The sequence below is a fragment of the Beta vulgaris genome, chromosome 6, assembly GCF_026745355.1.
Source record: "Beta vulgaris subsp. vulgaris cultivar EL10 chromosome 6, EL10.2, whole genome shotgun sequence".
In the NCBI taxonomy this organism is placed as follows: Eukaryota; Viridiplantae; Streptophyta; class Magnoliopsida; order Caryophyllales; family Amaranthaceae; genus Beta; species Beta vulgaris.
Genome location: NC_079207.1, coordinates 57,496,722 through 57,520,822, shown reverse-complemented (window position 1 = coordinate 57,520,822; position 24,101 = coordinate 57,496,722). Strand labels below are relative to the sequence as shown.

The 24,101-nt window shown below is 38.4% G+C and overlaps 2 protein-coding genes across 4 annotated transcripts; one reads left to right on the top strand and one right to left on the bottom strand.

Annotated features, from left to right (window-relative positions):
* The first annotated feature begins 11,308 nt into the window (after positions 1–11,308).
* On the top strand, positions 11,309–13,862 carry LOC130591863 (uncharacterized). The gene is made up of 4 exons (XM_057395807.1): positions 11,309–12,434; positions 12,513–13,073; positions 13,231–13,315; positions 13,364–13,862. The coding sequence occupies exons 1-4, from the start codon at positions 11,309–11,311 to the stop codon at positions 13,860–13,862; spliced, it is 2,271 nt and encodes a 756-aa protein (XP_057251790.1).
* Positions 13,863–18,893: 5,031 nt separating this feature from the next.
* LOC125493994 (RNA polymerase I termination factor-like) lies at positions 18,894–22,959 on the bottom strand. 3 transcript variants are annotated; one of them, XM_057396061.1, is made up of 3 exons: positions 22,649–22,959; positions 19,487–21,297; positions 18,894–19,423 (listed from the first exon to the last, which is right to left on the bottom strand). In XM_057396061.1, exons 2-3 carry the CDS (start codon positions 21,274–21,276, stop codon positions 19,183–19,185), a joined length of 2,031 nt encoding a protein of 676 aa, XP_057252044.1. In that variant the 5' UTR covers positions 21,277–21,297; positions 22,649–22,959; the 3' UTR covers positions 18,894–19,182. The 3 variants fall into 3 exon arrangements, with proteins under 3 accessions (XP_057252044.1, XP_048493435.1, XP_048493436.1); XM_048637478.2 differs by having other exon boundaries at positions 18,894–21,297; positions 22,649–22,958; XM_048637479.2 differs by having other exon boundaries at positions 18,894–21,286; positions 22,649–22,958.
* Between the last annotated feature and the right edge of the window lie 1,142 nt (positions 22,960–24,101).

Here is a 24,101-nt window from a genome sequence, read left to right as displayed (position 1 = left end):
GGGATCAAAAGAAGCAAAAAAGTTACAGGAAGTCCCTCGCGAGCTGCGATGGCCATCGCGGGTCGCGACTGTGCAGGTTGCGACTCGCGACACTGTTCGTGAGTCGCAACGTCCTTCCTGCCTTTTTTCACGCGGAGCTCATTTAACCCCCTTTTATCACTCTCTCCCATTTCACACGACACTCCCAACTCCCAAACACACTCTCCTACTCTCAAAACCTCTCAAGCACCCTCATCTCATCTCCTACTCTCAAATCTTCACAACAACTTCTCAATCTCTCGTCTAATCTTCTCCTTTTCACTTCTCTACACAAATTCCCTACTTTCTTCACTCCTTCACACCATAATCCTTCCACAATCTCTGAAAATCATCAAATTCTACCAAACCTTAAAATTTGGGGGAATAAAAGTAGAGGACTAAGGGAATCAGGTTACTTGATTCTCTTACCCTTGCCACAAGACCCCTAACCAAACGCCCCCTAAGTTAGTTCTACCCACCCCCCCCCCCTTCAAAAGCTTAAGTTAGTGTTTTTGTTTGGAAATGTGAGAGAAAATTTGGGCAGAGTAATGGCTCTGGGTTTTAGATTGAGTGCGAAAATTCATCAAAAGTGGGTGTATGTATCTATAGCTTATGAGGAGTGAACGCTTTACGTTTGCTTACCCTAGCAAGAATGTCGAGGATTGACTGAGCGATGGGATTTCCACCCTTAGCACGTGATCATTCGCCAATCAAATTGCTCTATTCGCTATGCAATAATGCTCATCTCCATCAATGGGTCTTTATAATACACTCCTATTGGCGAATTGAATGAGAATCTTACACTTACAGTGACTTGTCAACCAGTGCCATAACAACAACCAACTATCAAACATGCCATGTATAAGTAGTTGTTGGTCAATAAATTAACAATTTCTATGTCACAACACTAAGTGTGGCAAAATCATAAACTAATTGCCTTATGTAGCATATATACCTCTACTCTCCTTCCTCCCTTCCCCCCCCCCCCCCCGAAAAAAGCTCCAACATCAACTCTATGGCAACTGGACCTTTATTTGCACATTACAATTAGCAATTTCTATGCCACAACACTAAATGTGGCAAAATCATAAACTTATTGCCTTATGTAGCATATATATCTCTACTCCCCCCCCCCAAAAGCTGCAGCTACAACTCTATGACAAGTGGGCATTTATTGGCACATTACAATTAGCAATTTTTATACCACAGCACTAAGTGTGGTAAAATCATAAACTAATTGCCTTATGTAGCATATATACCTCTACTCTTCCCCCCCCCCCCAAAAGCTCCAGCTACAACTCTATGACAAGTGGGCCTTTCTCTGCACATTACAATAAACAAGTGAAGAGACTGTTATTTGCAACATCTAATCTTATCTTCTTAGTAGAAACCTTTGAGGAGGTTATCCTTAGTACCATAAGGACCTCTAACTATTCCCCCAGGAACTTCTTCAGTAATACCGTAATAAATGGAACATAGGAAATTATCGCTAGGTATTTGACCAAATAGGATCGTCCAGTTCCTATATCACTAAAATACCTCTAGAGGGGGATAGGGCTAAGCGGAGCGAAAAGGGTTTTCCATGAGATGGGAAATGAAAACTATTAGCCTCACACGAGGTTTGTGAAAAAGTGACCGCACAAAATGAGAGGGAAAGCATAAATGCAGAGTATATTGATAATTGATCCAAAGTTTGGACATAGTTCCAGAACTGGAGATAAAGAATATAAGAAATCTCAGGAAACCTGAGATGTGGTTCTACTGAAGGTAAGTTAGACTTATTAATAAAGAAAATGGGGAGTTCGTTCCTAATTCTCTTAATTCACATACTTTGTAGCATACCCCTTTTATGACAGTGGCTTTCTAACATTGCCCTATCACATAAAAGGACATAGTAGAGTCTATTTATCACTTAGTATCTAGGATTATCGATTACACATGTTGGCTTCAAGATCAATGCAAACTATAAGCTCCAATAAAGCATACATATATGTGATGCAAATTAAAAACATAATAAGAGGCCAAAACACTACAGATAGCTCACCCTAGAAGGTATCCCATGGTGGACAAGTGTGTTCCAAGGATTGCAGGATCAGTCGAACCATGATGCTGCAAAAGAGCATCAGTATTCCAATGAACAACAAAATAGTTTAGTTCAAGTACTCATAAGATGAAAAGAACTTGAGTGAATCATTTAAAGCAGTTAACTACAATTTGTGTGCTCAAACTCATAGGTTCAGTAGTTCTCTCTTGACAAAAGTGAACAGGCAACCAAAATGAAACAACGATTAGAAGTCAGTTCTAAAACCCTAAAACTGTAGATGGTAAAAACCATATCTGTAACACCCCGAAATTTCTCTGAAATTTTCGTGTGTTAATTGTTAATATCAGATGTGATAAATTATATTTCTACTAAATTATTTTCGGAAAGCATATATATTTATGTATATATATATTTTTACACCTACATTATTTTAATTGACTTTGTGCGAAGGTGATAATGTGCGTCTTATTTATGTGGCATTGTGTTAGTCGTATTATATAATTGTCTGCATTGTTCTTATGAAACGGACAATGTAGTACTTTTGCGTGTGCCGATTGTATAATGTGATAGTATATTACGTATATATTTTTATTACGTTGGTAATAATAATTTTTAGTTTGGAAAACATATACTTATATATATTTTGAACGTTTTACTTAGTGCCGGAAAATGTACATTGTACTAGTGTTAGCCTTCGTACATTATGTTATTTGTTAGGGAGGTCCGAAAATTCTGATATTAGCCATGTTATATGAAGAGTTGGGACAGATTTTTAAGTTCCTCTTGTAACGTTGCGATAACCAAAGGTCAATCTCTTCATTCACCCTTCTTATTGCCCTTTTAATCATCACCCTTTCACCTTCATTTTTCTGAAAACAAAAACCAGCAACCCTTGGTCTTTGTGACTCCATTTCACACGCCATTTTCAAAGGAAAAAGGGAGGGGAAAAGCTTTTGTTCTTCATCCATATTTTCTCACACAAAAATCAGATTTTTGTTACTTGTTTTCGAGCCATATTTGCATCGGTTTCAAGCGCGTGTTGAGTTCGTTGCCATTTTGTTCATAGGAGGTAAAGGTGGTGATATCTCACAAGACTTCTAGAGTACTTGGAATCTTTCTATTGTGAATCTTCCCAAGAAAAAGGAAACTAGCGTTATTCTAGTTCGGTAGAGTATAGATATTGAACTTAGGTTGTTAGAAATGCGTTAGAGAACGTAGTATCATGTTAGGAAGAACTTAGAAGATTGTATGGTTAAAGTTTCATGTTGTTATTGTTGTTGTTTTGTTGATGGATTTGTTATTGTGTTATTATGTCGTTGTTTTGGGGATTGGAGATTTTTGTTGTTGTTATTGTCGTTGTTGATGTTGATGGAATTGTTGTGGTTGTTGTTATTGTCGTTGTTGATGTTGATGGAGTTGTTGTTGTTGTTATTGTCGTTGTTGATGTTGATGGAGTTGTTGTTGTTGTTGGGTTGTTGTTGGAGTCATGGATGTTACGAGGGAGTTTGGTGTAAGTATGGGTGTAAAGGGAGGCTGGAGTAGAAGGGGATGGCTGGAGCAAGCCTCGAAGGGGTTCCGTGGGCGAGCGAACGAAGCTCGCAGGCCACAGAGGGCTGCTCGCGACTCGCGAGCCTCGTCGCGACTTGTGACGGCTGCCAGCACGACCCGCGAGCCTCGTCACACCTCGCGACGGGTGGTCTGCCCCTGAGTCGTGATGTGGTGTTTTTATTTCTTTTTTTTTGGGTTACAGCTTGTGTGTCTTTGCTTGGTTGGTCTTAGGTAAGTATGCTAAGGATGTTTGAGTAGTTTTTGGTTGGTTTAAGTATTACATTAAGGGTATGTGTCCTTATGTGATGGGTAGCCCTTGATTTGAGTCTTGAAACGTACCGGTTGTTGGTGTTGGCTATGCAGACTCATGTTGGAACCTTGATGGTAAGATTGGTTGAGTTACGCTCATAACTTGTTCATATTGATGGTTGCATTTGGTTGATGTGCGCTTGTCTTGTATGATTGCACGTTGTTGGATAGAGTAACTCTAGGAACGGTATGGTTCTAGAGGTCTTCATTAGGAAATCCTATGAACGGTATGGTTCAAGGAGTTTGAGTTGAATTTCTAAGGGCGGTATGGTCCTAGAAATTTATGCTTGTTAACCCAAGGGCGGTATGGTCCTAGGATTTGGTTACTAAACCTTGGGCGGTATGGTCCATTGGTTACTACGAGTGGTATGATCTGTAGATTATAGCTATTCGAAAAGGGCGGTATGGTTCCTCGAGTATGCAACGTAGGCCTTGGGCGGTATGGTCCAATGAGTCTACTCACAGGCGGTATGGTCTGTTATGTGTGAGCTCGTTGACCGCATTTGTTGCATCGTTGACCGCATTTGTTGCATGGTTGTCGTTTATATCTTATGGTGAGTTTGGTGTTTGGTATTATGGTTTTTGATGTTGTTTCTAATTATTTAAGCTCATATATGTTTCTATTGCTGGGAGAACTGCTAGTTACTCCCCACTGATTGTGGAAATTGTTGTATCTTTGTACAGATGCACTAGTAGAAAAAACCTCAATTGCTCCGGTTTTTTAGGCCGCAAATGCTCCGTATTGCACGCGTAGCAGACGCCATACGAGCATTTGAGACTCTTACAAATGCTCCGGTTGTAACCGAAGCATTTGACAACACAAATGCTCCGGTTTTCCTTAAAAACCGGAGCATTTGAGGCCCAAAAAAATTTAAAAAAAACTTATTTTTTTTTTTTGCTTTTTTTTTACACTAAATTAATACATAATCAATTATATAGGTAAAAAGTTATATTTCTAATATTTTTGTTCTTGAATACAAGAAATACTACAAATAAACAGGAATTGCAAATTATAAGAAATACAATTATGAGTTCAAAGAAACACAAAAACTAAAAAATTTTGGAGTGTGGATTATAAAGCTAGCAACAGCAACCAGCCAAGAGCAGCATAACCAAGAGCCAACAACATCAGCGACACGGCTGACGACATGTAGTGAAGTTAGTATAAAAATTGTGATAGATTCTAATAATGCTAGTACTGCAAGATATGAAAACACACCAGCTAATAAAACATATCAATGCAATTTAATAAAAGAATACTAGTAACATTCTAGCTTTCATGATGCCTGATAATCATAATTGTCACTTGAGCATTAAAGCTGACATGGTACTTTACTACAACTAAATAAACATTTACAATAACAATTGGCCGTCACCCTTAATTATTTGATCCTGAATACAATAACTTTATTAACCTGACATGTATAATAGATTAGATTGTACTTGATCTTTAATCATCATTATGAATACAATCACATCTCTTATGCTCTGCCTTAAATTAATCCAATTCTGTAAACTACTTGTTTCTTACAAATTATAGTGAGTTCTTAGAACAATGCAAATGAATATATATATATATATTTCGACATCTTCCAAAAGAAACCAAGTTCTTTCAATACAATCAAAAGAGTCATATTTATAGCCATAGTAACACAACAAATACATGAATCACTCACTAGCCTTGGAGGATCCTTGAAGTCTTATTTAAGGCATGTAGCATGTAGCAGCCAGCTCATCTGAACTCTTATTGATCCCAAAGCCACCCTGATGAATGTTGACCCTTGTAAGAGTAAGAAGAAGAAGAAATGTTGTAGCATATTCTGCCTGAAGGTCCAAAAGGCATTTGATATTCTTTAGCTTCTCGACAACTAAAGCAATGGAAAATATATTGAGAGAGGAAATACAAACAAAAAGACAGCTCTTTCCCCTTTTCTCCGTGAGGCTGTCTAACCAAATGTTTTAAGTTGCAGAATAAATGGTTGAAGGGATCAAATAAAGAAGAATCTATTCCTAAAGATTTAGTCAACCCATTTATCATTGTTCTTCATATAATTCCGTTCCACCCAGATAAGCTTAGATAGTCAATATCATCAAGTTAACCAAAAGGAAGATCTTTCCTTTACACTACAGCAGTTAAGTTATAAAATAATAAGATAATATGTAATATGTATGAAATTGAAGTGTAAATAGGTAATTGTACTACAATATTAATTACTTGTTTAAAATTCTTAGTATCATCCTGGTGTCATGAATGTCAACTTATTAGTAAGTATCAGTGTATCACCTACAGCTCTGACACTTGAAAAACAGAATATAGCATCTAAAATGGCTCCTACTAACAGCAAAGCCTCTAAATTGATTTCATGGAAGAGAAAACTTTATGACTTTAAACAACTTTGTCAGGAATATGTCCGAGCACAAGAAAATACAGGTACAGCAGCAATGCAGACAAATAATAAGCACATCCAAATTTCTTCAAGGTACAAATGTATATAGTGGGACTTGAACTAAACCAGATGAACTTATTCCTAATATGGTTATCGAAAGCTGATCCTAGATGAAGTTGAGCCCAGTATGATTTTCAAAAAACTCCTCACTTTCCCCCTCTGAAATAAGGTGATCAGGAAACAAGTTGTCTTAAGATTTTCCATTTCACTCACTAAAACCAGTAGCCAACGAAGAGATCCAACAAAGGTATGAAATTCATCTCAGCCAATCAAACAAAATCAGAAGTAAGAAATGATAAGCCACGTTACCAATTGATCCAATAGACATCATGCGGTCTATATTATCAAGACGATACTGTACAGATTTTAAGAGTGAGTTTAAAGATGCCACTCTTCTTCTGACATTAGAAAGTTTAGTGGCATGCTGCATGATAAACGGCAATGGTGCATCCTCCAATAGCTGATCAAGCTCTGCCAAGTCGAGCATTTGAAAAATCAAAGCATTCATTTAAAGATTGAAAAAAAAGAAGAAGAAAGGTTAGTTCTTGCATTCTCATAAAATCCATAATGCATAGCACAAGTATGACTATAACTAGGCCACTGCCAGCTACTTGTACAACTAATACTATTATTAAAACGGTAGAACCTACCATGTTGTGATGATTTCAGATCATCACTAACAGATTTTTAACGGAACAAAGTAAGACATATAGAGAATTAGGCGGAAAATAGAGGGTATTTGCTTAATGTAATAAAACGAAAAGCAACAAAATTTTGTTAATCTCACCATGTAAAGTAGCCCCAAAATAGCAAGGGCAGTGGGAAAAGCAAAATTTATCCTTCACGGAATGGTTGTTACTATATGTATTAACGAAGAGGGGAAGATTTGTAGGTTTAAATAGACAAAAATTGAGGGTGTTACTTCAATCATTTGTGACCATAAATCAGAGAAGTAAAAAGTGCAATAAAAAGTTAGCAACAACAATTTTATCACAAAAGAGTTTCTAGAGTTCATCTAGGGCTTAATCTTCCCTTTCTCAATGATGATCTCAGCGAACAAATAAGAATATGAAGCAAACACCAACTATCGAGTTTTCATAAGACAAGATAAGAGGGGTAGCAAACTATAGAGTAAATCATGATACAAGAAATCATGAATTTCATACACATGCCTAGTATGACTCCCTAGAATAATCTCAAATTCAAAACTAGATTAGTCCTACGAAAAAACATGTTCTCTTACTAGACTAATTGCATCCCAACTAAAACTAACTCTTACAAAATAATATTCCCTTTAGAGATTCTTAAAATATTTGTAATTCAAAATAACCAAACTTGGAACTGAAAACCATAACGTAGTGATTCTCCAAAGTATTTTTCTTATAAATGGACATCATAAGTGAAATCAAACTCAATTCTAAATGAGTTCCAAAAAGAAAAAAAAATAGATATACCACAATGAAACTTGATTTTGTATCATCTCTTTTAATAAGAGAGAGAGTTTGAATGAACAAAAGCAAAAGGCACCGCCAAGAGCCACTATACAACAACAATGGTAAGCAGCAGCCTAGTGAGTGCAGCACCACTAGAGGCAACAACCCTGGACATCAGAACCTTGCATAAGACAACAACAAGAAATTCATATTTAAAAACCAACATTAAACAATGCTAAACTTCAAAAAAATTTAAATTTGCAGAAAATCTAAAAATTCAATACCTGAAAATGAAACCATATGAAACATTGCCACATAAGTAAGGATGGGGAAGGAGAGTAGAGCTTTATAAATAGTCAACTTAACCTCTAATAACAAGACAAGATCAAAGAACTATAAAAAAGGGAGGGAGGAGATTCAAATTTCAAGGTACTGTTAAGGTTCCTCACCAAATTCTGCAAAAGCTGCATTAATTATTGACATTTTAATTACCTATTCAAGAAAAACATGGCATATCGTTTTAGCTTCCAGTTAGTGAAGGCTTAATAAAGATCTACTTCTTCCGTCCAACTAATTGTCAAATATCTAGTTTTGTTTGTCCTACAAGACCTATAACTAATGAATAGCAATTGATAAAAAGGATAGTTTAAAATAAATTAAATCCACAATTCACACTTCAGAGCCTATGCACAAAAGCGTGGTGTATATCATGGCTTGGGCTACATGTTCCTTTGCATTACACATGGATGCTCTTTTTTACTTTTTATCACAAGTCCATGTACTTGCATGTATTTTAAGCATAATAATTTTTGTATATTAACATTTACAGCTTCTTATTATAATGCATATGTAATGAAATGGCAAGTGTGTAATTAAAAGAACATGTAAGTGTGACACAAGAAACTTGTAATCAAGAGCATGGGATTCCCAAGTGTAGGATCTAAACGTTGGTGTTTTTCCAACTAAGACAATCACAATGAGAGGATAGAGTAGAATTAGTCAACTACCCCTTTATAACCTACTAGTTGAAGTTTGGGTGTTTGTTATCTTGCTCATCTACTGAAAAACAAACCTACATCACAAAGATGTGAGTATTGTTTTACAAGATCTATATGGAAAAAAATCATTAGTCATACCTGCTAAAAGATCTAACACTAGATGGCTTTGACATACGGAAGCACAGCTGCAGCTTCAGACTTTTCACGCCTCTACCTCCGAACCCAAACATCCTAACGTTGGTGTTTTTCTTACACTTAAGTGATTAAAAATAGAACTACGGAGCTCTATCAACTATGAATTTTCGAACAAAAAAATAACAGAACAAAAAAGCAGAACAAATTCTATGATTCTGAACTATAACAATTCAGAAATGCTTTCAAATCAAAAAACATGATAGCAAGAAAATCACATTTTCAAATAGCAATAAAATCACAAACTTAGAGAAAAAATGGTATATACGAAATGAAACCCTATAAATCGAAAATTGAAATAGGAAATAGAATTACAAACCATTAATTTAGTTGCGTAAAGAATGGAAATCTCAATTAGTATCAACCTTTGATTTTCGTCCCTTAATATCTGAACCAACAACAAAAACCAAACCAACAACAACACAGAACAGCAAAATAACAGAAAAGTGAAGTAATCAGCGAAATAACAAGAAAAAAAATAGCGAAAAACCTTACCAATTGCATAAGCGGACTCATAGGGCTTAAAAATCCGATCACCGGGAAGAAACGACCCGACAACCTTATACACAATATGAGCAACTTCTTTCCACGACCTTCAATAATTATCTTATTCATCATCAACGTCGTTATCATCACCCTTCGTCGCTGATTATCGGATTTCTAGGGTTTTCAGTGCGTGAAGGAAGTTGCGAGAGAGGTATGATTGAGAGTCGAATTGAGGAGAGTGAAAGTGAGGGAGGCGTTGGAGATAAGGGAGGTGAGAAATTAGGGATTTGAGGGGGGTGAAAGAATGAGGCGTTGAGAGTGTTTTTTTTTTAAAAGCAACGAGGAGATAATAAGTGGAGAGAGGGTAACCTGAACCGGTTAAATGAATCAAATGCTCCGTTTGACCGGAGCATTTGCTAAAATGCTAAATTTAGCGTTCTTTTTTTGTTTTATTTCTCAATTTTTTAATTTCAAATGCTCCGTTTTTATGAAAACCAAAGCATTTGTAAAGTAGCAAAAGAGAATTTTTCCACTAGTGATGGTGACGCTGTTTAGAGTGGTTCTAGTCTGGATTGGGGGTGTGTGTGTTCCCCGTGTGAGCAAAGAAAGGGAGCTTGTCATAGTGGATGAGTATTTCAAATCTGGACTTAGGATTAGATACTTAGTTGGTTCAAGTAGCTAATTCTAGTTTTGACTTATGTATTGGAACTATGGATTCCAGTTGTCTTAGTTTTGTTTACTCTATGATTTTCAGGTTTACTTTGGTGGTCGTATGACTCTTGAGACTTATTGGAGATGAGGGTATGGGACCTCATTTTCCCTTTTGATTATATGTACTGGAGTTGACTTTTCCTATGAAGGTTATTCTATTTAGTTTTTGTTCTACTCCTTAGAGTGGCATCTCCGTCTCTTTGAATTTCCGCTGCCACTATCTATAACCTTTTCCTTATCTTAAGGCTATGTCTTCTTGGTTTTGGACGGGATGTTATAGTTGGTATCAGAGCAAAACGTTCCAGAAACTCTGGTTAGGGTACTATTATTTTCCAGAAGATGAGTAGACTTGTGACTAGGATTACTAGTGTCTTAGATTTCAAGTCTAGAGTGTATGAGTGCTACCTGGGTAGGAAAGTAAGCCTGGGGAAACATTTTGTTTACTATGTTTACCGATTTAATGCTTGCTTATGTGATTTTGATAGACTAATGTGATAGTTTCTGTTTTATAGTATGCCTCCACGACAACAGTTAGCCACTTGAAAGGAAGCTGCGCGTCGTCGTCGCGTAAGCCTGGAAAATGCTTTCATCTCTTTGGCTAATAGAGTTGTTTCTTCGGGTAGTGGGCAGTCTGCTTTCGACCGGTTTGACCGTCACAAGCCCCTACTTATGATGGTGTTGCTGATCCTGTGGCTTTGGAAAACTGGTTAAGGGAGATGGAGAAGCTATTCACGGCAACAAACTACTCTGCTGCCGAAATAGTACCGATTGGGACGTACTATCTGAAGAAAGAAGCGGATAATTGGTGGAGTACGGTGAAGGATGTGTGTATGGCTACAGCTAGGTTTGGGTGGACCCAGTTCTCCGCCAAGCTGAAAGAGAGATTTTACCCTGATGAGTTGCGCTGACAAAAGCAGGAAGAATTTCTATCTCTGACTCAAGGGAGTATGGACATCCAGAAGTACACCGACCGCTTCATGGATCTATCTAAATTTGCTGGTACTGTCATTCCCACCGAAGCTGAGAGGGTTAAGAGATATATAAAGAAGATGAATCCGAGGGTAAGGACCCTGGTGGCTGGTGATGTGTTCAGGGGTTACTACTTTTCAAGCTGCTTATGAGATGGCCCTTAGTGTTCATGCATCAGTGAGAAAGGAAGAAGCTGTTAAGGCCGCATCTGTGAGGAAGCCTTTTCCGTCTGTTGCCCCTGGTCCGGCTAAGAAGCCGAGGTTTGAGCCGAGTTTCCGTGGTGGATACCAAGGCTCCGGTTCTAGGCAGAGTTCTGATCCGTCCAAGTGTCGGAGGTGTGAGAAGCCTATTCATCCGGGAAAGGATTGTGAGGGTGCTGCCATTGTTTACTTCTATTGTAGGGAAGCGGGTCACAAGAGTTATGAGTGTCCCAAGAATCCGAGGGCTACAGCTAAGCCCCCTGTTCCTCCTAGTCATTCTGCTCCGCCAAGGAATCGGGTTTACAGTATGACTCATTCCGACGCCGATGTTCATCCCGACGTCATCTCTGGTACCTTTCTTGTTAATTTTGTCCCTGCTTCTGTGTTGTTTGATTATGGTGCTTTTGTGTCTTGTGTGTCTGATTCTTTTGCCAAGAAAGCTAATTTGACTTCAAGTTCTCCTGTTCGGACTCTTATTTCTCTACCTTTTGGTGAGAATTACCCTTGTTTGGCCCAGTATTGTGGGGTGCCTATCTCTGTGTTGGGTATTGATCTGCCTGCCGATCTCAAGGCATTCTCCATGGTCGAGTTTGATGTTATTTTGGACATGGACTGGTTGTTCAAGTATCGTGCTCAGATTCATTGCCGCGATCAAAAAGTGACTCTTCGTAGTCCATGTGGCAAGCGTATCTCCTATAGTGGAGTGGTGTTGAAGAAGGGAGTAAAGCTCGTATCTGCTCTCAAAATGCAAAGGCTCCGTCAGAAAGGGGAGCAAGTGTTCCTCTGTATGGTGAAAGATTTGACCCAAGAAGCGAAGTTAGAGGACATCCCTGTTGTTCGTGAGTATCCGGACGTTTTTCCTGATGAGCTACCGGGTATCCCTCCTGAAAGAGAAGTTGAGTTCAGCATTGACTTAACTCCTGGTACTGCTCCTCTGTCAAAGGCCCCGTATAGGATGGCGCCTGCTGAGTTGCAAGAGTTAAAGACTCGGTTGCAAGAATTGATTGATAAGGGATTTATTAGGCCAAGTGTCTCGCCGTGGGGTGCTCCTGTGCTGTTTGTCAAAAAGAAGGATGGGAGTATGCGGCTTTGCATCGATTATCGGGAATTGAACTAGGTGACTATCAAGAATTGGTATCTCTTGCCCCGCATTGAAGATCTGTTTGACCAGCTAAAGGGTGCGGGTGTATTCTCAAAGATAGACCTGAGGTCAGGTTATCACCAGATTCCGGTGAAGAAGGATGATATTCCTAAGACCGCCTTCCGAACAAGATATGGGCACTATGAGTTCGTGGTCATGCCCTTCGGTCTTACTAATGCCCCTGCTGTATTCATGGATCAGATGAACCGCTCTTTCCATGAGTTCCTGGATTCGTGTGTAGTCGTTTTCATCGACGATATCCTGGTGTACTCTAAGAATGAAGAAGAGCATGAGAGGCATCTGAGGTTGATCTTGGGTATTCTAAGGCAACATAAATGGTTTGCAAAGTTCTCCAAGTGTGAGTTCTGGCTGAAGGAGGTGTCGTTCCTAGGCCATGTTATCAGCAAGGATGGAGTGATGGTAGATCCTTCCAAAGTTAGAGCTGTGGTGGAATGGGAGAGTCCTAAGAATGTTTCCGAGATCCGGAGTTTCTTTGGTCTTGCGGGTTACTATCGGAGGTTTGTCAAGGACTTCTCAAGGATAGCTCAGCCGTTGACTAAATTGATGAAGAATGAGAGTAAGTTCCTGTGGTCCGAAGAGTGTGAAAAAGCATTCCAAGAATTGAAGAAGTCCTCACTACCGCTCCTGTTCTGACCTTGCCTACTGAAGGGGTTGGGTTTGAAGTTAATAGTGACGCATCGAAGCTTGGATTGGGTTGTGTTCTTATGCAACAGGGAAAGTGGTGGCATATGCATCCAGGCAGTTGAAGGTGCATGAAAAGAATTACCCTACTCATGATTTGGAGTTGGCTGTTGTGGTGTTCGCTCTTAAAATCTAGCAACACTATCTGTATGGGGTTTCGTGTAGGGTGTTTACCGACCACAAAAGCCTCAAGTACATATTCACTCAAAGAGATTTGAATGTGAGGCAGAGAAGATGGTTGGAGCTAATCAAGGATTACGATCTGCAGCTTGATTACCATGAGGGCAAAGCTAATGTGGTTGCGGATGCTCTCAACCGTAAGTCGAAGCATTATCTTAATGCGGTTAGAATTCTTCCCAGAGACTTATGTGATGAATTTCGGAAGCTTGAAATCGAGGTGGTACCTCGGGGTTCGGTGGAAACTCTCTGTGCTATGAGTGCCGAGCCTGCCTTGTTCCAAGAGTTGCGAGAGAAGCAGAAGTATGATCCTAAGTTGGAAAAGATCCGTGAAGCTAAGGCTCAGGGCCGAGCCGAAAATTTCGAAGTCGATTCCGAGGGAGGTCTAAAGTTTATGAGTCGTTGGTGTGTGCCTAATGACTTGGAGCTTAAGAAGAAGATTCTCGAAGAAGCTCATTGTACTCCTACTCAGTTCATCCTGGGGTGATAAGCTTTACAAGGATCTCAAGGCGAATTTCTGGTGGCCTTGCATGAAGAGGGAAGTGGCCAAATTTATGGCCAGGTGTCTGGTGTGTCAAAAGATCAAGATCGAGCATCAGAGACCGGGTGGTTTGCTACAACCATTACCAATTCCCGCGTGGAAGTTCGATTCTATCTCGATGGACTTTGTTATGGGTCTTCCGAGAGCTGCTGGGGGTAAGAATGCGGTGTGGGTGATTGTGGACCGATTGACTAAGGTAGCTCGGTTTATTCCGATGAAGAATACTTGGTCTATGGAAGAGTTAGCGGAAGCCTACGCTAATGAAATCATTCGTTGCACGGTGTTCCGAAGGATATATATCTGATCGTGACCCTAGATTCTTGTCTCATTTCTGGATTGCTCTGCAAGAAGCATTTGGTACTAAGTTGAAATTGAGTACCGCTTTCCATGCTGCTACGGATGGGCAGACAGAGAGGACTATTCAGACTCTGGAGGATATGCTCCGTGCTTGTGCTTTGGAATTTCAAGAGTCTTGGTTGAAGTCATTGAACTTGGTGGAGTTCTCTTACAACAACAGTTACCATGCTAGCATTCAGATGGCTCCTTATGAGGCCTTGTATGGGCGAAAGTGTCGTAGTCCCACTTGTTGGAGCGACATAAGTGACTTGTTGGTGTTGGGGCCAGACTTGATCCAAGATACTGTTGAGCAAGTAAAGGTGATTCAGGCTAGAATGAAGGCTGCTCAAGATAGGCAGAGGTCTTATGCAGACCTGCGTCGGAAGCCTATTTCTTTCACCGTTGGAGATATGTGTTGTTGAAGTGTCTCCGATGAAGGGGTGGCGAGATTTGGGCAAAAAGGCAAGTTACGCCCGAAGTATGTTGGCCCCTATAAAATTCTCGAGAGGATTGGGGAGGTGGCTTACAGATTGGCTATGCCCCCTGAGTTGTCAAGGGTGCACGATGTGTTCCACGTGTCGCAGTTGCGGAGGTATCGCAGCGATCCGTCTCATGTCATTCCTATAGAGTCGGTCTCTATTGAGCCGAACATGACTTTTGAGGAGCGACCTGTTCAGATCTTGGACCGTCAGAATCGTGCTCTAAGAAGAAAAGTGATACCCTTGGTTAAGGTGCTCTGGAAAAGCCAAAAGTACGAGGAAGCCACTTGGAGACGGAAGAGTCGATGAGGCTCAAGTATCCCGAGCTTTTTGTCTCAGGTATTTCCTTGTTATTTTAAGTTCGAGGACGAACTTTTTCTTAAGGAGGGGAGATTGTAACACCCCGAAATTTCTCTGAAATTTTCGCGTGTTAATTTTATTATCACGATGTGAAAATTATATTTCTGCTAAATTATTTTCTGAAAGCATATATATTTATTATATATATATATATATATATATATATATATATATATATATATATATTTACACCTACATTATTTTAATTGACTTTGTGCAAAGGTGATAACGTGCGTCTTATTTATGTGGCATTGTGTTAGTCGTATTATATAATTGTTTGCATTGTTCTTATGAAACGGACAATGTAGTACTTTTGCGTGTGCCGAGTGTATAATGTGATAGTATATTACGTGTATATTTTTATTACGTTGGTAATAATAATTTTTAGTTTGGAAAAGATATACTTATACATATTATTTTTGAACGTTTTACTTAGTGCCGGAAAATGTACATTGTACTAGTGTTAGCCTTCGTACATTATGTTATTTGTTAGGGAGGTCCAAAAATTCTGATATTAGCCATGTTATATGAAGAGTTGGGACAGATTTTTAAGTTCCTCTTGTAACGTTGCGATAACCAAAGGTCAATCTCTTCATTCACCCTTCTTATTGCCCTTTTAATCATCACCCTTTCACCTTCATTTTTCTGAAAAAAAAATCAGAACCCTTGGTCTTTGTGACTCCATTTCACACGCCATTTTCAAAGGAAAAAGGGAGGGGAAAAGCTTTTGTTCTTCATCCATTTTTCTCACACAAAAATCAGATTTTTGTTACTTGTTTTCGAGCCATATTTGCATCGGTTTCAAGCGCGTGTTGAGTTCGTTGCGATTGTGTTCATAGGAGGCGAAGGTGGTGATATCTCACAAGACTTCTAGAGTACTTGGAATCTTTCTATTGTGAATCTTCCGAAGAAAAAGGTAACTAGTGTTATTCTAGTTCGGTAGAGTATAGATATTGAACTTCGGTTGTTAGAAATGCGTTAGAGAACGTAGTATCATGTTAGGAAGAACTTAGAAGATTGTATGGTTAAAGTTTTCATGTTGTTATTGTTTGTTGTGTTGATGGATTTGTTATTGTTGTTATTATTGTCGTTGTTTTGGTGATTGGAGATTTGTTGTTGTTATTGTCGTTGTTGATGTGATGGAATTGTTGTGTGTTGTTATTGTCGTTGTTGATGTTGGTGGAGTTGTTGTTGTTGTTATTGTCGTTGTTGATATTGATGGAGTTGTTGTTGTTGTGGGTTGTTGTTGGTGAGTCATGGATGTTACGAGGGAGTTTGGTGTAAGTATGGGTGTAAAGGGAGGCTGGAGTAGAAGGGGATGGCTGGAGCAAGCCTCGAAGGGGTTCCGTGGGCGAGCGAACGAAGCTCGCAGGCCACGGCAGAGGGCTGCTCGCGACTCGCGAGCCTCGTCGAGACTCGCGACGGCTGCCAGCACGACCCGCGAGCCTCATCGCACCTCGCGACTGGTGGTCTGCCCCTGAGTCGTGATGTGGTGTTTTTATTTCTTTTTTTTTTGGGTTACAGCTTGTGTGTCTTTGCTTGGTTGGTCTTAGGTAAGTATGCTAAGGTTGTTTGAGTAGTTTTTGGGTGGTTTAAGTATTACGTTAAGGGTATGTGTCCTTATGTGATGGGTAGCCCTTGATTTGAGTCTTGAAACGTACCGATTGTTGGTGTTGGCTATGCAGACTCATGTTGGAACCTTGATGGTAAGATTGGTTGAGTTACGCTCATAACTTGTTCATATTGATGGTTTCATTTGGTTGATGTGCGCTTGTCTTGTATGATTGCACGTTGTTGGATAGAGTAACTCTAGGAACGGTATGGTTCTAGAGGTCTTCATTAGGAAATCCTATGAACGGTATGGTTCAAGGAGTTTGAGTTGAATTTCTAAGGGCGGAATGGTCCTAGAAATTTATGCTTGTTAACCTAAGGGAGGTATGGTCCTAGAATTTTGTTACTAAACCTTGGGCGGTATGGTCCATTGGTTACTACGGGTGGTATGATCCGTAGATTATAGCTATTCGAAAAGGGCGGTATGGTTCCTCGAGTATGCAACGTAGGCCTTGGGCAGTATGGTCCAATGAGTCTACTCACATGCGGTATGGTCTGTTATGTGTGAGCTCGTTGACCGCATTTGTTGCATTTGTTGCATCGTTGACCGCATTTGTTGCATGGTTGTCGTTTGTATCTTTGAGTTTGGTGTTTGGTATTATGGTTTCTGATGTTGTTTCTAATTATTTAAGCTCATATCTGTTTCTATTTGATCTGGGAGAACTGCTAGTTACTCCCCACTGATTGTGGAAATTGTTGTATCTTTGTGCAGATGGTGATGCTGTTTAGAGTGGTTCTAGTCTGGATCGGGGGTGTGTGTGTTCCCCGTGTGAGCAAAGAAAGGGAGCTTGTCATAGTGGATGAGTATTTCAAATCTGGACTTAGGATTAGATACTTAGTTGGTTTAAGTAGCTAATTCTAGTTTTGACTTATGTATTGGAACTATGGATTCAGTTGTCTTAGTTTTGTTTACTCTATGATTTTGAGGTTTACTTTGGTGGTCGTATGACTCTTGAGACTTATTGGAGATGAGGGTATGGGACCTCATTTTCCCTTTTGATTATATGTACTGGAGTTGACTTTTCCTATGAAGGTTATTCTATTTAATTTTTGTTCTACTCCTTAGTGTGGCATCTCCGTCTCTTTGAATTTCCGCTGCTATTATCTATAACATTTTCCTTATCTTAAGGCTATGTCTTCTTGGTTTTGGACGGGATGTTACAATATCAATGCCATTCTCCTTTACCTCAATGCCATTCCTCATTACCTCAATGCCTCTAACACAAATCAGGACAATAGATAATGTGGAATTACATAGGAGTATCATATATACAAATCTCAACCTCAAATCACAGAGAAGCTACAACGTATTTCGACAAAAGATCACTAGAGAACAGCACAAAGCAGCCAAAAATCTGATTTACTCCATTGCACTCCAAAGCAGGAAATACACCACCTACACTAAGGTGCGTGTGATTTGGTTGCCATAAAAATTCACGGGAAGTTGTATTTCCTAGGAAGTATATTCATGTGCAATTTGTCTGGTTGACAACAATGTAGGAAATACAAATTCCCATGGGAATTAACTTCCTACAAAATGTAGGAAATAACTTATCTAGTCCCCTTAGGTAAGTTAAAATTCCCATGGGAATTAGAAGTTCCCATATCCAACCAAACAAAATTTAGCATTTCCTAGGAAATCAACCAGTAAATCTTTTACTGATAAACATGATCAATGTCATATTATAAATCTTGAACCCAAATTTGACGTTTGAACATTATCAAATAGATGTAGATCATAAATTACAAAAAATATTGCAGTCACACATAAAGATTCTACATTTATTTATTTAATTATATAAACATAACCCATCAAAAATGATCAATGCCAAAAATTTTAATTAAAATTCGAAAGCGGGTAAATGAAGAATTAAGATAAAGAATGAAACACCTGAATGACGTCGATGGTGCCATCAATTCCAATGACTTGGAGGAAAGCATGGGAAAAAGCTTGACGATGGAAGTTGTTGGAATTGGGGGCGGTGCTTCTATTTAAGGTTCCATCAATATCGAGTGTAACGACATCCTCACCATTAACATCGTACGAACAAGTACACTCTCCAGTCTCAATGTTCAAGCCTTGACGAATCAAAAACTTGAGAGAGATGGAGATAGAACATAAATAATCTGCAACAAAGGAATTAATAGATGATATAGAGATGAAGCATTGAAGGAGACGTGAATAGCCAAATTCATACAAATAGGACGTTTTCTCTTTCATTTTCGTTTTTGGGTTAAAGGGAGCAATATATCAAAGATAAATTTAATCCAGTTTACACATTACCAAAGGTGCCACGGGGGTTATCTTCCCCTAAATTACAACATAAACATAAATGTTCAAAGGTAATATCCTGTAATCCGATATATGTTCTCTCTTTCATTTGTCTTCCAACATTTAAGGTTGTTGGAGAAAAACTCTTCTAAATCTCAAACAAAACACCCTACAACGTAGCAAAACAAAATCTATGACCAAAGCCAAACTAAAGATCAACAGGAACTTTATTGTCATAAATTTCTCTTGCTTCTAGTATATCCGGGCAGTATCTCTGGGAAAGAATTTCAACTTGCTCACTAAATGGTTTGACACCATTTTCACCAATATGGCGTACCATTTCATTCCAGCGCTTACGACATACATCACCAGACCTATGTTCCAAAAGATAATCCCAATCCACATCTTCTTCACAAGTAGCATCAAGATCAACAAGCGCAATCAACAACCTATAATCATCAGAGTTAGCCCACTCTCCTTCAGATACCATGGGAGATGTTAATTGGTCATACCATTTCGTGCAACACACAGAATTTGTTCGAGTTGAGAGCTTTTCGCCTACGGCCTCCCAGCATATGTTGTCTCGTAGCATTCCATGCTTTGTTTTCTTTTCTTCAAATACCTTCATGCTCAAATCCAAATTAACAAGATTAAATAGATTCTGGTACTCTTCTTGGGTCCAGCGTCCCTTCTTCAAATTGGGGTACCTGATCCTACGCCATGTATCTTTTACATGAAACCGATGTTTGCCCAGTTCATTACTCAACGTTTTCCAATCTGGGCCATGCTTTTCATAGAATTTCTTAAGCAGCTCAATCTCTTCTGGGGTCCACTTACGAGCCTCACTTCGTTCAAACAATACATGAGCCCGCCAATAGACAGCCCGATAATGTCTCCAAGGCAAAGCCTCCCCAATTTCTTTCCAACAATGTCTAACTTCTGGGTGGGACTTACAGTTCAATATCATTTCTAAACCCTGTTCACCCAGTCGATGATCCTCTATGTACTTATATACCGCATCTTGGATGATGTCATCGTCCTCTTTGGAGAATCGCTTCCCATGTATCACGCCATCTTCGAGATCATCCTTCTCCTTACTGCCATCATCAAGCTTTTTCTTCTTCCCCTTACTAGGAGTGTCGGTGATGGGAAAAACTTCAACATTATCAGAAAACTTGACTTTCTTAGATTTCTTATTGCAATTGGAGTTATCAGTAGGGTCAGCAGTTTCATCCTTCTTAGAATTCTCCAGCACACCAGCATTTATATCTTCTTCAGTATTACACCCAAGCGATTTCTCCTTCCTTTTTTTACTGCCTCTGTCCCTGTTTTTTCCACTGTCTCCGGCTCCTACATCATCCTTCTTCTTTCTCTTCTTGTCCTTCAATTTCTTATTGTGATTGGAGTTATCAGTAGGCTCAGCTGTTTCATTCTTCTTGGAATTCTCCAGCACACCAGCATTTATATCTTCTTCAGTATTACACCCAAGCGATTTCTCCTTCCTTTTTTTACTGCCTCTGTCCCTGATTTTTCCACCGTCTCCAGCTCCTACATCATCCTTCTTTCTCTTCTTGTCCTTCAATTTCTTATTGTGATTGGAGTTATCAGTAGGCTCAGCTGTTCCATTCTTCTTAGAATTCTCCAGCACACCAGCATTTATATCTTCTTCAGTATTACACCCAAGCGATTTCTCCTTCCTTTTTTTACTGCCTCTGTCCCTGTTTTTCCCACTGTCTCCGGCTCCTACATCATCCTTCTTCTTTCTCTTCTTGTCCTTCAATTTCTTATTGTGATTGGAGTTATCAGTATGCTCAGCTGTTCCATTCTTCTTAGAATTCTCCAGCACACCAGCATTTATATCTTCTTCAGTATTACACCCAAACGATTTCTCCTTCCTTTTTTTACTGCCTCTGTCCCTGTTTCTTCCACTGTCTCCAGCACCTACATCACCTTTCTTCTCTCTCTTCTTGTCCTTCACAGGTTGGGCATTTTCAACTACCTCTTTGCATTTTTCTGATTTATTCTTCTTCTTCACCTGCTGGTTGCTATTATCTCCCCTAAGTCGGCTGTCTTCACCATCACCAACTTCATGCACTTCCAATACTTCATTACTTAAAGAAAAGACTCCTAGATTCTCTTTAACGTTCTTTTGCTTCTTCTTCGTCTTCTCAGGTTGAGCTTCTTCAGTAACCTCATGGTAAGTCTGATTTTCCACAAGACTATCATCATTCGGCATCTTCTTTTTACCTTTGGATTTTGATTTCTTCTTCTCAGGTTGAGTCAGGGATTGAAGGTTATTCATTCCTGATTTCCTGCCACAACACTTGAAAAATTGATCTCATGAAATTAAACAAGAACAAGCGAACAATAGCATCGCATGAAAATATGCACATCTACAAATTGTAACATAAATTTTCTTATCATTTAGTTCCATGAAACAAACATGAATTAACAAGTTATACCAGAATTTCGAATCATAAGTTTATAACATGTAAATTATCCCTAAAAACATGAAACAACATATATGAGACAAAGAAAAAATAAGTTGAATTCATGAAATAAACAATAACAATCGCATAAAACCAATCACATGAATAATCACATGAAGTAGATGTTAAAATCGCAATTTCACACCAAAATTCGCAACAAAAATCGTCTAAACATGTAGATTCATCTAAGGAACAAAACAAGCACTTGGAACCAGCTTCTGCAATTCGAGCTCGGAATTTGCGTAGGAGTGAGGAATTTGTGTATGAGTGAGGGAAGCTGAGAGGTTCTAAGATGTAGGTTGGGCCTTGGGGGACACCGTCAGGGTGTATACGGCTATACCTATATACTTATGTAGACTAAGTGGCGGATCCAGGAATTTCCTAACGGTGGTGCACTACCAATTACCATTCACTAAACAAAAATATTTTTTGACAAAAAATACTCCAAACTAAATTTCAATCGAAAAGAAAATAAATATATAACCAACAAATATACAAAATACAACCAAATAGTACTAGAAAAACCAAATTTGATCTGAAAATCTGAAAATTTGAGTGTGTTTTCTCTTCATTATCAAATCTGAAAATCAAGTAACAATTGAGCTAAATTTGATGTATCTCACCAAATGAAACATGTGCCAATTTGCCATAGACCACAAACTATAATCAATATATCAGAAAACCAATAATTAACTTATAACTACTTATTAGATCATTAATGTCATTTAAGGAACATGGAAGGCAGCACAAAATCAAATATAAAAAACATATCAGAAAACCATATTTTTATAGGTCTGTCTTTTTTAAAAGGGGATATAGGTCTGTGTCTTGAATGCATCTGAAAGTATGATTGTGCACCATTACCCTCCAAAGAACCAACCGTGGCATGAAACCATAATGCTATCAAATAAATAACAAACGAATTAATAGAAATCAACATTCAGAAAGTACTCAATATGATTTAATCAGCAATAACAGTGTTTCAATTTTCAAACATCAATAACACTCAAATGAAAATACAACAACAAAATCAACACTTATAACAATTCTAAATTATATAATCTGATATAAAAACACCCATAACAAGTGAAATTGCAATTTATTTTCCAATTCTCATGAAATTCATAAACCCTAATCTATAAAGTAAAACAAGAAATCAAGTAAATTGAGCAAATTAAGATGTACCTAGTCACGAGTCACGACTCTTGGAGGTTTTCTGTCCATCATCGTCCACCGCCGTCCACCAATTCCCACTGAATCTGTGGCTGCAAGTCGCGAGTCACGATGAAGCGATACGAAGCAGTTCACCGTGCACGCGTCCACGCAACAGCCTCCGAGAAGGTGAGTCTCCGATTCAAATTCGCGCGTCGACGCCGGCACGCCGCCGGTGAGGCCGGATGACGGGAGGGAGAAGAGATTCTATGAGAGAGAGAGGGAGAATTGAGGTTTGAGAAGAGGTGAGATGTAAAAAAAAAAGCCGATGCAAAAGACCCGAAAATATCACCCTCCAAAACATTTAAAAAAAATAAAAGCTAAATGAACCGGTTTATAATATCTATGGTGCACCGGAAATTATAATATAGTAGTATGTTTTCCGTCGCTATAGGCCATATTCATTTAATATAATCAATTTTTGTAAGACATGATCAGCTTTTATTTAGTTAGTTTTTGTATGATATAATCAATTATCTGACATAGTAAGTATTCGTATGATATAGTTGGGTTTTGTTTTCTAATATAGTCAATTCTTGTGCGATAAATTCAGTTTAGGTGCACAATATATTATTGTAAACCCGAGCCATCCAATATGTATTGAAAAGATGAAATTACATGATATTATTTTATTATTAGCCTTATATATACATGATATAAATATATAATTACATGATAGTTAAACTATTATTAGCCTTATATTTTTATTTTTGGATTGAGAGATGAATTGTCGTACCAGATAGTCTCATAGTAGGGGGGAGGATAAGCGAAATCCTTACCCTCAAAGTACCCCTACTGAGAATTGAACCCCCTAAACTCGAGGTTAGAGGCACAATTCTAACCACTAGACAAAGCTTAGCTTGGTATTATTGTTAGCATTATACGTATATGGTATATTACATAATCATTCTGAAAGACATAACAAACGTATATTGAATTCAAATATTATTATCCTAACTTTTATCGTTGCCAAGTGGTAGATAAATTTTCCAAAAGGTACCTTAATTTATAGTAAGTAATAAATGTAACTAATATTATGAAAATTATGAGTCGCCATAATTACATCATGATGATAATATATAATTAGTATCCCGTCCCCGAATAGAATTTCCATTACTTTTGGGCACAAGTATTAAAGAAAAATCATAAGTGGTTCCTTAGCTGTATTAAATCATAATTAAAAATTGGAACGTGTACACTATTCAGCAATAGATTATTAAGCAGAGAAAATATGGGTCATTTTATAAAGTTATATTGTTTACGAGAAGTGGGTAATACGATAAAAAGTAAAAGTTAAATAATATTTTAATTAATGATCTCATGCCAAATAAGAAAATGAGAAATTTATTTGGGACAAATTAAATGAAAATGAAAACTCTATTTAGGAACGGAGGGAATAATATTTATTGAAAAAAAAAAGTCATTC

Coding starts and splice junctions, on each gene's coding strand:
- LOC130591863 (XM_057395807.1), top strand. CDS start 11,309: ATGGCCCTTAGTGTTCATGCATCAGTGAGAAAGGAAGAAGCTGTTAAG. Junction 12,435..12,512: donor TGTCAAAAAGAAGGATGGGA/GTATGCGGCTTT, acceptor CCCGCATTGAAG/ATCTGTTTGACCAGCTAAAG. Junction 13,316..13,363: donor TTGGAGTTGGCTGTTGTGGT/GTTCGCTCTTAA, acceptor GGTTTCGTGTAG/GGTGTTTACCGACCACAAAA.
- LOC125493994 (XM_048637478.2), bottom strand. CDS start 21,276: ATGAATAACCTTCAATCCCTGACTCAACCTGAGAAGAAGAAATCAAAA.